This window comes from Salvelinus fontinalis, chromosome 35, assembly GCF_029448725.1.
Source record: "Salvelinus fontinalis isolate EN_2023a chromosome 35, ASM2944872v1, whole genome shotgun sequence".
Lineage (NCBI taxonomy): Eukaryota > Metazoa > Chordata > Actinopteri > Salmoniformes > Salmonidae > Salvelinus > Salvelinus fontinalis.
This window is the reverse complement of record NC_074699.1, coordinates 11,432,166-11,445,928: the sequence shown is the minus strand read 5'-3', so window position 1 is coordinate 11,445,928 and position 13,763 is coordinate 11,432,166. Positions and strand designations below refer to the sequence as shown.

Here is a 13,763-nt window from a genome sequence, read left to right as displayed (position 1 = left end):
TGTTTTCATTTGACACAGGCCTGACTGTGCTTAATGTGTTTCCCAGTCTATGCATTTCAATCAACTGGGTCATACAGCAGCAGCATTCACTAAAGCAAGCTAGCCAATCCACATGAGTCTCTTAGTCTGACCATGAGCTGTTTTTCTATTGCGGCACAGCCAGAAAAGATAACAGCGCCAATATCTATCTGATGATCATCAATACGTGGTCATTCTCCTGTCACAAGGCTAGTGCATTCATAGACCATTCACTACCGGTCAGCCAGTTGAGGACTGGCACTCATTTGATTTGACCTAGAAACCAGAGGAGATGATGGGCCTGGGGATTATCCATTCATCACCATGATGAGTCACTGAAACTTAACGTCTTACGGCTGAGATCCCGTTAATGGGATCGACTTGACAACAGCCAGTGAACATGCAGGGCGCCAAATTCAAACAACAGAAATCTCATAATTAAAATTCCTCAAACATACAAGTATTTTACACCATTTTAAAGATAAACTTGTTGTTAATCCCACCACAGTGTCCGATTTCAAAAAGGCTTTACGACGAAAGCACACCATCTTAGTACCTAGTACCTAGTACCTAGTCACAGAAAAACACAGCCAATTTTCCCAACAAAGAGAGGAGTTCCAAAAAGCAGAAATAGATAAAATTAATCAATAACCTTTGATTATCAGATGACACTCATATGACTTCATGTTACACAATACATGTATGTTCTGTTCGATAAAGTTCATATTTATATCCAAAAATCTTAGTTTACATTGGCGCGTTATGTTCAGTAATGTTTTGCCTCCAAAACATCCGGTGATTTTGCAGAGAACCACATCAATTTACAGAAATACTCATAATAAACATTGATAAAAGATACAAGTGTTATGCATGGAACTTTAGATAACCTATCCTTAACTTCTTATGGCTGCTATCCTGTTAACTTCTCTGGGATATGTGGGACGCTAACGTTCCACTTGGCCAAAAGCCAGTAAAAATGCAGAGCACCAAATTCAAATAGATTACTATAAAAATCAAATTTTCATGAAATCACACATGAAAGACACCAAATTAAAGCTACACTTGTTGTGAATCCAGCCAACATGTCTGATTTCAAAAAGGATTTACGGCGAAAGCACACCTTGCGATTATGTTAGGTCAGTACATAGCCACAGAAAAACACAGCCATTTTTCCAGCCAGAGAGGAGTAACAAAAAGCAGAAATAGAGAATTAACTTCTACTGCCTCAGAAACCCGGATCCGGGAGCACCCCCCACCCCCCACACACTGTTTAGCATAGCTAGCATAGCTTCACAAGTAGATAGTAGCATCTAAATATCATTAAATCACAAGTCCAAGACACCAGATGAAAGATACAGATCTTGTGAATAAAGCCACCATTTCCGATTTTTAAAATGTTTTACAGGGAAGACACAATATGTAAAGATGTACATCTATTACCTAAAAACACATTAGCATAATCCACCATCTTTTATTTGTCCACCAACACCAGTAGCCATCACCAATTCGGCTAAACTAAGATATTTATAGCCCCTAACCAACAAAAAAACTCATTAGATGACAGTCTGATAACATATTTATGGTATGGGATAGGTTTTGTTAGAAAAAAGTGCATATTTCAGGTAGATGGCATAGTTTACAATTGCACCCACCGTCACAAATGGACTAGAAAAACTACTTAGAGCAACGTGTTTACCTAACTACTAATCATCAAACATTTCGTAAAAATACACAGCATACACTAATCGAAAGACACAGATCCTGTGAATACAGACAATATTTCAGATTTTCTAAGTGTCTTACAGCGAAAACACAATAAATCGTTATATTAGCGTAGCACATAGCACATAGCAGCCCAGCATTGATTCTAGCCAAAGTGAGCGATAAAAGTCAACATCGCCAAAAGATATTAATTTTTTCACTAACCTTCTCAGAATTCTTCCGATGACACTCCTGTAACATCATTTTACAATATACATATACAGTTTGTTCGAAAAGGTGCATATTTAGCCATACAAAACCGTGGTTACACAATGAAAATAGTAGCAAAACAAGCCTGAAAATGTCGGTCGCCATCTTTCAGAGTGATCTGGTTTAATTAATAGCTAATCATATACTTGACTAAAAAATACAGGGTTTACAGGAATCGAAAGACAAATTAGTTCTTAATGCAACCGCTGATTTACATTTTTAGAATTATCCTTACTTTTCAATACAGGGTTCGCCAAGTGAAGCTATACCAAACAAAATGGCGAAATATGCGTTTAAAATATTTCGACAGAAACACGATTTATCATATTAAATATTGCTTACTTTGAGCTGTTCTTCCATCAGATTCTTGGGCAATGTATCCTTTCTATGTTATAAACGTCTTTTGGTCGATAGATGTCCTCTGTCCTTCGAAATGTCCACCACCAACGACCGACACCCCAAAACGTGTCCAAAGTTTCAGAGTGCACAACAAATAAATTCCTCAAAATCGCACTAAACGGATATAAATTGCTATAAAACGGTTCAAATTAACTACATTATGATGTTTTTAACACCTAAAACGAGTAAAAACATGACCGGAGAAATATTGCTGGTTAGAAAACGATTTGGAACGAGGCAGGTCCGATGCCCTTCACGCTTCAGGCGCACGACGAGAAAGGGCGGTCTCTATACATTTTGGTCTTTTATAATGGCTGAGAATATCCCATCGATTCCATTGAAAGCGTGATGACGTACAGACACCCAGAGGAAGACGTAGGCAGTGTCGGTTTCTTCATAGCATTCACTGTCGCCTTAAAAACAGACCCCAGATCAGAGGTAAAAAAAATTGAAATCTGAACCCTGTCATGAAAAGTGCTGTAGAAATTGTTCTGTACAACTCAGAGACAAAATTTCAACTTCTATAGAAACTAGAAGGTGTTTTCTATCCAATAATAACAATAATATGCATATTGTACGATCAAGAATTTAGCACGAGGCAGTTTAATTTGGAGACACAAATATGCTAATGCGGAACAGCACCCCCTATAGTTCCAAGAGGTTAATCACTAACCTTTGATGATCTTCATCAGATGACACTCATAGGACTTCATGTTACACAATACATGTATGTTTTGTTCGGTAAAGTTCATATTTATATCCAAAAATCTGAGTTTAGGCGGGACGCTACTGTCTCACTTGGCCAAAAGCCAGAGAAAATGCAGAGCGCCAAATTCAAATAAATTACTATAGATAGAGGAGTTTAAATAAATTAAATAAAAATCAAACGTTCATTAAATCACACATGAAAGATATCAAATTAAAGCTACACTGGTTGTGAATCCAGCCAACATGTCAGAATTCAAATAGGCTTTTCGGCGAAAGCAAAGGATGCTATTATCTGAGTTAGCACCATTGTAAACAAAGAGAGAAAAGCATATTTCAACCCTGCAGACGCGACACAAAACGTAGAAATAAAAATATAATTCATGCCTTACCTTTGACGAGCTTCTGTGGTTGGCACTCCAATATGTCCCATAAACATCACAAATGGTCCTTTTGTTCGATTAATTCCGTCGATATATATCCAAAATGTCCATTTATTTTTGCGCGTTTGATCCAGAAAAACACCGGTTCCAAATTGTGAAAAGAAAATTCTCAAAAGTTACCTGTAAACTTTGCCAAAACATTTCAAACTACTTTTGTAATACAACTTTAGGTATTTTTTACGTAAATAATTGATAATATTGAAGACGGGATAATCTGTGTTCAATACAGGATTAAAACAAATTGTAGCTAGCTTTCTGGCCTCTAACTAACAGGACACTTCCAGTGACCCTCGTTCAAGATGGCCGTACTTCTTCATTACACAAAGGGAAAAATCTCAACCAATTTCTAAAGACTGACATCCAGTGGAATCTGTAAGAACTGCAAGAAGGTCAATTAGAAAGCTGTATTCCCAATGAAAACACATTGAAAAGACAGTGACCTCAACAAAAAAAAAATCTGAATGGTTTGTCATCTGGGTTTCGCCTGCTGAATAAGTTCTGTTATACTCACAGATCTGATTCAAACAGTTTTAGAAACTTCAGAGTGTTTTCTATCCAAATCTACTAATAATATGCATATCTTATCTTCTGGGGATGAGTAGCTGGCAGTTGAATTTGTGTATGCTTTTCATCCAAATGTGAAAATGCTGCCCCCTATCCTAGAGAAGTTAATTTGGTGTCTTTCATTTGTGATTTCATGAAAGATTGGTTTTTATAGTAATTTATTTGAATTTGGCGCACTGCATTTTTACTGCCTTTTGGCCAAGTTGGACGTTAGCGTCCCACATATCCCAGAGAAGTTAATGAAACCGCTGTGTCAGATTTCAAAAAGCTTTACGGCAAAACACAATATTCAATAATCTGAAAACAGCGTTCAGCCACAAAAGCAAGCCAAACAGTTACCCGCCAAATTGTGCAGTCAACAAAACTCATAAAAAGCATTATAAATCTTCACTTACCTTTGCTGATCTTCGTCGGAACGCACTCCCAGGACTCCCACTTCCACAAGAAATGTTTGTTTTGTTCGGTAATGTCCATCATTTATGTCCAAATAATTATTTTTGTTTGCGTGTTTGATAAACAAATCCAACGTCAGGAAGCACGTTCACTAAATGCTGACGAAATGTCCAAAAGTTCCGTAACAGTCAGTAGAAACAAGTCAAACGATGTATTGAATCAATCTGTAGAATGTTTTTAACATAAATCTTGAATAACGTTCCAACCGAAAAATTCCATTGTCTTCAGATGAGCGATGGAACAGAGCTCCCTCTCATGTGAGAGGGAGCATGGTCAAGCATGGTCAATGGTCAATGGTCAAAGCATGGTCAGGTCATGGCAGATCTGACTAATTCCCCTCTCATTTGGCCCCCCTTCACAGTAGAGGCATCAGACAAGGTTCTACAGACTGTTGACATCGAGTGGAAGCCGTAGGAAGTGCAAACTCATCCATATCTCGCTGTGATTTCAATAGGATCTTGGTTGAATATCGACCAGCCTCAGAATTCCCACTTCCTGTTTTGATTTTTTTCTCAGGTTTTTGCCTGCCATATGAGTTATGTTATACTCACAGACATAATTCAAACCGTTTTAGAAACGTCAGAGTGTTTTCTATCCATTACTAATAATAATACGCATATATTAGTAATTATGACTGAGAGGCAGGCCGTTTACTCTGGGCACCTCTGTGCACTTTCATCCAAGCTACTCAATACTTCCTCGGCAGCCATAAGAAGTTAATGCAACTGCTGTGTCAGATTTCTACAAAACTTTACGGAAAAAGCACACCATGCAATAATCTGAGTACGGCGCTCAGACACAAAAACAAGCCATACAGGTACACGCCATGTTGTGGAGTCAACAAAGTTAGAAATAGCATTATAAATATTCACTTACCTTTGATGATCTTCATCAGAATGCACTCCCAGGAATCCCAGTTTCACAATAAATGGTTGTTTTGTTCGATAAAGTCCATAATTTATGTCCAAATACCTCCTTTTTGTTCGCGCGTTTAGTTAAAAAAATCCAAATTCATGATGCACAGGCCAGACGAAAAGTAAAAAAAATTCCATTACAGTTCGTAGAAACATGTCGAACGATGTATGGAATCAATCTTTAGGATATTTTTAACATAAATCTCCAATAATGTTTCAACCGGAGAATTCCTTTGTCTTTAGAAACAAAAAGGAACGCAGCTACCTCTCACGGGAGCTCATGGCACTCTGCCAGAAACTTGGTTGAAACAGCTCTCATTCCCTCATCCCTCACAGTAGAAGCCTGAAACAAGGTTCTAAAGACTGTTGACATCTAGTGGAAGCCTTAGGAAGTGCAATATGACCCCATAGACACTGTATATTGGATAGGCAAACCTACAAACCTCAGATTTCCCACTTCCTGGTTGGATTTTTTCTCAGGCTTTTGCCTGCCATATGAGTTCTGTTATACTCACAGACATCATTCAAACAGTTATAGAAACTTCAGAGTGTTTTCTATCCAAATATACTAATAATAGGCATATCTTGGCTTCTGGGCCTGAGTAGCAGGCAGTTTACTCTGGGCACCTTATTCATCCAAGCTACTCAATACTGCCCCCAGCCATATGAAGTTAATTCACATAAGGTATTTTTCAATACATTTGAGTATAAATAGGTGAAGATAGAAAATAGTAATTATTTCAAGGACATTATTTTCATAATATTTATTTGTATATTATTTGCAATCTCAGATGAGGTTGCATACAGTAAATTTACATACAGTAAATAATACTGCCTTTCTAAACACTGAACATGGTGTTCTTGGAGACAGACACCTTAGTCTATGTGCACCCCACAGTGCAGACACAGTGAGATAAACATCACTGGTGTATCCAAGTTTGTAGAGTTGGATACTACTTTCCTTACGTCTACGTGACTTCATATACATATTAACCCAGCAAAAAAGAGAAACATCCCTTTTCAGGACCCTGTCTTTCAAAGTTAATTCGTAAAAATCCAAATAACTTCACAAATCTTTATTGTAAAGGGTTTATACACTGTTTCCCATGCTTGTTCAATGAACCATACACATATAATGAACATGCACCAGTGGAACGGTCGTTAAGACACTAACAGCTTACAGACGGTAGGCAATTAAGTTCCCAGTTATGAATACTTAGGACACTAAAGAGGCTTTTCTACTGATACTGAAAAACACCAAAAGAACTATGCCCAGGGTCCCTGCTCATTTGCGTGAACGTGCCTTAGGTATGCTGCAAGGAGGCACGAGGACTGCAGGTATGGCCAGGGCAATAAATTGCAATGTCCGTACTGTGAGACGCCTAAGACAGCGCTATAGGGAGACAGGATGAACAGCTGATCGTCCTCACAGTGGCAGACCACGTGTAACACCACCTGCACAGGATTTGTACATCCGAACATCACACCTGCGAGACAGGTACAGGATGGCAACAACAACTGCCCGAGTTACACCAGGAACGCACAATCCCTGCATCAGTGCTCAGACTGTCTGCAGTAGGCTGAGAGAGGCTGGACTGAGGGCATGTAGGCCTATTGTAAGGCAGGTCCTCACCAGACATCACCGGCAACAACGTCGCCTATGGGCACAAACCCACCGTCGCTGGACCAGACAGGACTGGCAAAAAGTGCTCTTCACTGACGAGTCGCGGTTTTGTCTCACCAGGGGTGATGGTCGGATTCACGTTTATCGTCGAAGGAATGAGCGTTACACCGCGGCCTGTACTTTGGAGTGGGATCGATTTGGAGGTGGAGGGTCCATCATGGTCTGGGGCAGTGTGTCAGAGCATCATTGGACTGAGCTTGTTGTCATTGCAGGCAATCTCAATGCTGTGCATTACAGGGAAGACATCCTCCTCCCTCATGTGGTACCCTTCCTGCAGGCTCATCCTGACATGACCCTCCAACATGACAATGACACCAGCCATACTGCTCATTCTGTGCGTGATTTCCTGCAAGACAGTGTTCTGCCATGGCCAGCGAAGTATGTGACCTGTTGTATCGGAGGGTGAGGGCTAGGGCCATTCCCCCCAGAAATGTCCGGGAACTTGCAGGTGCTTTTGTGGAAGAGTGGGGTAACATCTCACAGCAAGAACTGGCAAATCTGGTACAGTCCATGAGGAGGAAATGCACTGCAGTACTTAATGCAGCTGGTGGCCACACCAGATACTAACTGTTACTTTTGATTTTTACCCCTCTTTTGTTCAGGGACACATGATTCCACTTCTGTTAGTCACATGTCAGTGGAACTTGTTCAGTTTATGTCTCAGTTGTTGAATCTTGTTATGTTCATACAAATATTTACACATGTTAAGTTTGCTGAAAATAAACGCAGATGACAGTGAGAGGACGTTTATTTTTTAGCTTTGTTTACATGTGGCCACAGAGCCCCATTCTCCCTCACTGTCAGTGGCGAGCCAACCAGGATAGCCCGTCTGAGGTCCTGTTAGCCCCATGGGCCCCTGGCAACACTGGGGCATCAGCCGGAGACAATTATGACACTGGGAAACAAAAGCCATGGCACTAACAAAGAGTTCCCACTCCCACTGCCATCGTGCCACAACTGACATCACTAACCCTCTGGATTTACCCCCTCCAGTTTTCAAGGAAGATTCCTATTGATTTTCTATCACTGTATGAATGTACACAGTAAATGGGAAGTGCCCTCTTAGTTTTTCATCTGATGAGACAAAAGGATATACCCCAACATATTTATCCCGCCCTTGATCTTGAAACACTAGCTTTCACACCATAAAGACCATGACCATAGCTCCTATTTGCATAATAGTTTCATAACCTGTGGGCATAACATTTGTTTTTTTAATAATTTGTGTAGCAATAAGTCCTTAGTACTCTAGTTAATATTAATGAGATTACATTAGGTTTACCATAGGAACACAATCTGTGGCATCTCTGGGTGTTTGTGGACGGCTGGAACAAAACAAGTGGATGACACATGTCTTTAGACAGGGGGATAACATGGATTCATTAATCCATCACAAAGGTAGTTCAAAAACCACCACATACTGTAAGTGACATTTGTTTGAGAATTAATGTCAGTAGTGTGACTGCACACGTCATTTAATTTAGGCCTCAAACCTGCAGAGGTTTTGTCACAGACCCAAATCAGCTTTGGAATTTCATTTTTATAAGCAATTGTTATTTTTCATCCCCTGAAGTTTATAGGTGTTACATATTTGTAATTGCACTGGTGGGCTACAGGCATCAAATCAAACCAGAGACAATATTCCCACAATTGAGTTTTCTCGACCAAGAGCCCAGTGGTGCATCCAACTCTGCAGTCATGAGTGTCCCCGAATTCTCGGTACAATATCCAGGAAGGACAAGCTAATCTGAACTGATTTGAAACAGTGCCAAACAGAAGCTTTTTTAATCCCTCACTTTTTTTATCAGAGGAGTGGAGAATGTACCCCTCTGAAAAGAAAAAGGTAGAGGGGGCTATTTCATGGCCCACTAGTTCCGCTGTTTTGTTCCACACTTCAATTCCTATGTATTGTCACATAGTTTGGATTTGCTATTTGCTGCAGACACACCTTTCAAGGAATCAGAAGTATGAAGGTGCTTTCATAATTAAATGCAAATATGGCTCAATTTTCCCACTGCCATTGTAGTATTAGCAATTTAACTTTTAGGCAGATGAGACTTATTATCTCTGAAAAGTAGAGCAATTTCCTGTCTTAATTTGATTTGACAATTGGCAAATACCTATAGCAGATACAATATACATTATTCTCAACCAGCGTTGCAGGAATAGACACATTTTTATTGTTGCATACATCAATAGTACTTCAATTGTAATTAATTTGTATTATTTCCCAACATTCCCTGATCATTCCCTAAACGAATACTTTGTGACACCTTCAAAGAATCTAGGTTTACTATAGTTCTGGTATTGTAACAGTACGGGAAACTGTTGAGTGATTTGGTAAGCCCTGGCGACGGTAAGGGTCATCACAGCACATGAATAACTAACAAACACATGTCTCAAAGGGCCACTTGAGGCTCTCTATGTGAAATAATTGGGTAGCAATAGCAAAGCAGGTTTTTAGTCAGAGTGCAATGGTGGTCTATATGTTTTGTTTTGTTTTTGTAAAAGGGAGGACAGTGTTACTATTAATTATTGTTGGACATGTTTTGGCTGTATTAAAAGGAAATGCATTCCCCACATGTACAATATTTAATGACCCTCTCTCATGAAACAATCTTGAAATTTTGCTGGAGTGGATCTTTATTCTGTAACATGTCATATGAACAGGCTCATGAGAATATTATACAGTTGATTTATTTTATTTTTATTTTTATTTATTTCACCTTTATTTACCCAGGTAGGCCAGTTGAGAACAAGTTTACATTTACAACTGCGACCTGGCCAAGATAAAGCAAAGCAGTGCGACACAAATAACAACACAGAGTTACACATGGAATAAACAAACATGCAGTCAATAACACAATAGAAAAGTCTATATACAGTGTGTGCAAATGAGGTAAGATAAAGGAGGTAAGGTAATAAATAGGCCATAGTGGCGGAAAAATTACAATTGAGCAAATAAACACTGGAGTGATAGATGTGCAGAAGATGCATGTGCAAGTAGAGATACTGGGGTGCGAAGGAGCAAAAATTAAATACAGAATGGGGATGAGGTAGTTGGATGGGCTATTTACAGATGGGCTATGTACAGGTGCAGTGATCTGTGAGCTGCTCTGACAGCTGGTGCTTAAAGCTAGTGAGGGAGATATAAGTCTCCAGCTTCAGTGATTTTTGCAGTTCGTTCCAGTCATTGGCAGCAGAGAACTGGAAGGAAAGGCGGCCAAAAGAGGAATTGGCTTTGGGGGTGGCCAGACAGATATACCTGCTGGAGCGCGTGTTACGGGTGGGTGCTGCTATGGTGACCAGTGAGCTGAGATAAGGCGGGGCTTTACCTAGCAGAGACTTGTAGATGACCTGGAGCCAGTGGGTTTGGCGACGAGTATGAAGCGAGGGCCAGCCAACGAGAGTGTACAGGTCGCAGTGGTGGGTAGTATATGGGGCTTTGGTGACAAAACAGATGGCACTGTGATAGACTGCATCCAGTTTGTTGAGTAGAGTGTTGGAGACTATTTTGTAGATGACATCGCCGAAGTCGAGGATTGGTAGGATGGTCAGTTTTACGGGGGTATGTTTGGCAGCATGAGTGAAGGATGCTCTGTTGCGAAATTGGAAGCCGATTCTAGATTTAATTTTCGATTGGAGATGCTTAATGTGAGTCTGGAAGGAGAGTTTACAGTCTAGCCAGACACCTAGGTATTTGTAGTTGTCCACATATTCTAAGTCAGAACCGTCCAGACTAGTGATGCTGGACGGGCGGCCAGGTGCTGGCAGCGATCAGTTGAAGAGCATGCATTTAGTTTTATGCATTTAAGAGCAGTTGGAGGCCACGGAAGGAGAGTTGTATGGCATTGAAGCTCGTCTGGTGGTTAGTTAACACAGTGCCCAAAGAAGGGTCAGAAGTATACAGAATGGTGTTGTCTGAGAAGAAGTGGATCAGAGAATCACCAGCAGCAAGAGCGACATCATTGATGTATACAGAGAAGAGAGTCGGCCCGAGAATTGAACCCTGTGGCACACCCATAGAGACTGCCAGAGGTCCGGACAACAGGCCCTCTGATTTGACACACTGAACTCTACCAGAGAAGTGTGCCTGTAAAACAGATGATGAGCACCACATATTCTGAACTGCAGATTGTCTGTATCTACAAAGGCAAAACTCATGCTCTCGGCCTCAAAAACATTTGCCAAGCCCCAAAGCCAGGCGATACAAGGCAGAACAGAGGAGTTTAGACCAACAGACTGTTTGTTCCTTGCCAGCAGCTGCATAAGGGAAACAACTCCACCTTTATTCCACACATTTTCTATCAATGGTCCTAACAACAATTAGCAGAGAAATCAACTAGAATAGAAAAGAGTTAGCATCGTTATATTAAAACTGAGAAGCACCATGTTAAACTGGCCTGGTGTTATTACTCTGTTTGTGCCAGATTAATGGCACATTCCTAATGGCAGGCACAGAGGTGGCCTTAACTAGTGTTGTCCCCCACTATGACCCATTATGTCTCCTGCAGTCAGCAGGCCTGGGTACCTGTGGCTAGGCCTGATGCCTTCTGTAACCATGAACATTTACCGATGTTGTCAGAACACCTGAGAACACGTTTTACAAAAAAAATTACCATACCATCTGTACTGTCAAGTTGCTGCCCGCGAACAGCTTTCCTCCTTTTATTATCTTCCCACCTGAGCCACAGACTAATGACGAGTTGGGCATCAGCATCAGCCCTGCTCTTTATTGTTCATTTTTCAAAGCCTTCACTGTAAGATTGTTTTCTCTGTTGGGACGTTGTAGCACAGTATGCTGTGTCATTCATGTGTCTGGCAATAATGTTGTCTTTAACCTTACCAATAAGTACCTCTGGCTTTATAGTGGAACCAGGAAGATTACAGGGAGGGAAGCTAGCTGTAAGGAGTGATTATGGGTGTCAGAAGTCCACTCTCTTTTTAATTATGTGCCCTTTCTCATATACAGGTACCTCAGTCACTAGGGTGACGGCAACAGACGCAGATGACCCAGTCTATGGAAACAGTGCTAAACTTGTGTACAGCATACTGGAAGGACAGCCCTACTTCTCCATAGACCCCAACACTGGTGAGTGGATTGCCATGGTGAAATACTAAAGCAAATCAAAGTTTATTCGTCACATGCACAGGATCCAGCAGGTGTAAACAGTACAGTGAAATACTTACTTGCAGCTCTTTCCTCAACAGTGCAAAATAAATGTAACATTCAGGATCATGGCATGTAACATTGTCGAGCCTGAACAGATACACTCCTTCCTGTACGGTTCGATGGCAGTCAAAACAAGTGTTGTTTCAGTGAAATGTACAGATTGTATGCATATTATCCATACATGGACAATTACTCAGCATACAAATTATAGTTACGTTTTGAGGATATAACTCCAAACAAGATATTTAAGTTAAGGACTCTTACATTTAAAAGACAGTGCTATCTTTTTTAATTCAATCTGCCGTCCGCTTATTCTTCAACCTTGACTCTGCTGTTTTCCTAATTGCATTTTCAGCCGACTTGTTAACAGTGTCTGTAAGCAACATGATTAAATAATGGTGAAATTACATTAATAATCAATGAGATGGAAATCAACTGCTCACAATTTGGAAAAACAACATATAATAAACAAGCTCCAAGAACGTCCAAGCTGTATGTACTAAATACATATGAAGACATATTTCTACATGTAGGAACCCTGTTTCCTCCTCAACAATATTATGATTTTAATCACTCACCTCTACCACAATAAAATGGAGAAGGTATAGTGAATCTATGAAAGAACAATTTTAGGATCAGCGTGTACGCTTTGCATGATTACTGAGCAAATGCAGATGGCTCATTCAAGTGAGCCAGCTGTTTTAATGAATGTTAATGACAAATAAAAGGTAAGGGAAAAACAAACATTATAATCCATTTGACACTTCCAACACCATGAAGGAAATGAAATGCATTTGATAAATAAATAAACATCATGCCCCAATCCATCACTTGGTTAATGGACGGTAGAAGAAATCCTACCGAATATCTATGGAAATTAGTGTTTGTCTTTCCACCCTTTTCAGTGATGAGGAATTAATTTGAATAGCTAACGATGATCAACAGAGATGACAGTGGAGTAACAGAGGATAACTGAAGTGTGTGTGCATGTGTGTCTGTGGGTGTGGTGCGTGAGTACATGTGAGTTTGTGTGTGTGTGTGTGTGTGTGTGTGTGCACTTCTTTTAGGGAGAGTTGTTCTTACCTGCTTCAGACAGGTAAGAACAGTGCATTGTCTCAGGCATAATATGACCAAGGGTGTCAGGCCTTTATTAAGTGTTGATTATCTTTTTGATTATCCTGCCGGCCTGTTTTCTGAGCGGATTATCCTTGCCCTGAGCTCTTCATTTTCTGCACCGTGCCACTGCAGTCAATAAGGGTCATCCTGCGTACAATATTTTTTATATATATAGTACCAGTCAAAAGTTTGGACACACCTATTCAATCCAGGGTTTTTCTTTATTTTTACTATTTGTAGAATAATAGTGAAGACATCAAACTATGAAATAACATATATGCAATCATGTAGTAACCAAAACAGTGTTACACAAATCAAAATAT

The 13,763-nt window shown here is 40.1% G+C and overlaps 1 protein-coding gene across 4 annotated transcripts in view; it reads left to right on the top strand.

Annotated features, from left to right (window-relative positions):
- The window catches only part of LOC129834322 (cadherin-8-like), a 111,437-nt gene that overhangs the window by 60,135 nt on the left and 37,539 nt on the right, over positions 1-13,763 (top strand). For all 4 annotated transcript variants that reach the window (XM_055899203.1, XM_055899202.1, XM_055899199.1 and 1 more), the window contains exon 4: positions 12,124-12,243. In XM_055899203.1, the coding sequence (XP_055755178.1) occupies positions 12,124-12,243 (120 nt within the window). The remainder of the gene's footprint in view (positions 1-12,123; positions 12,244-13,763) is intronic.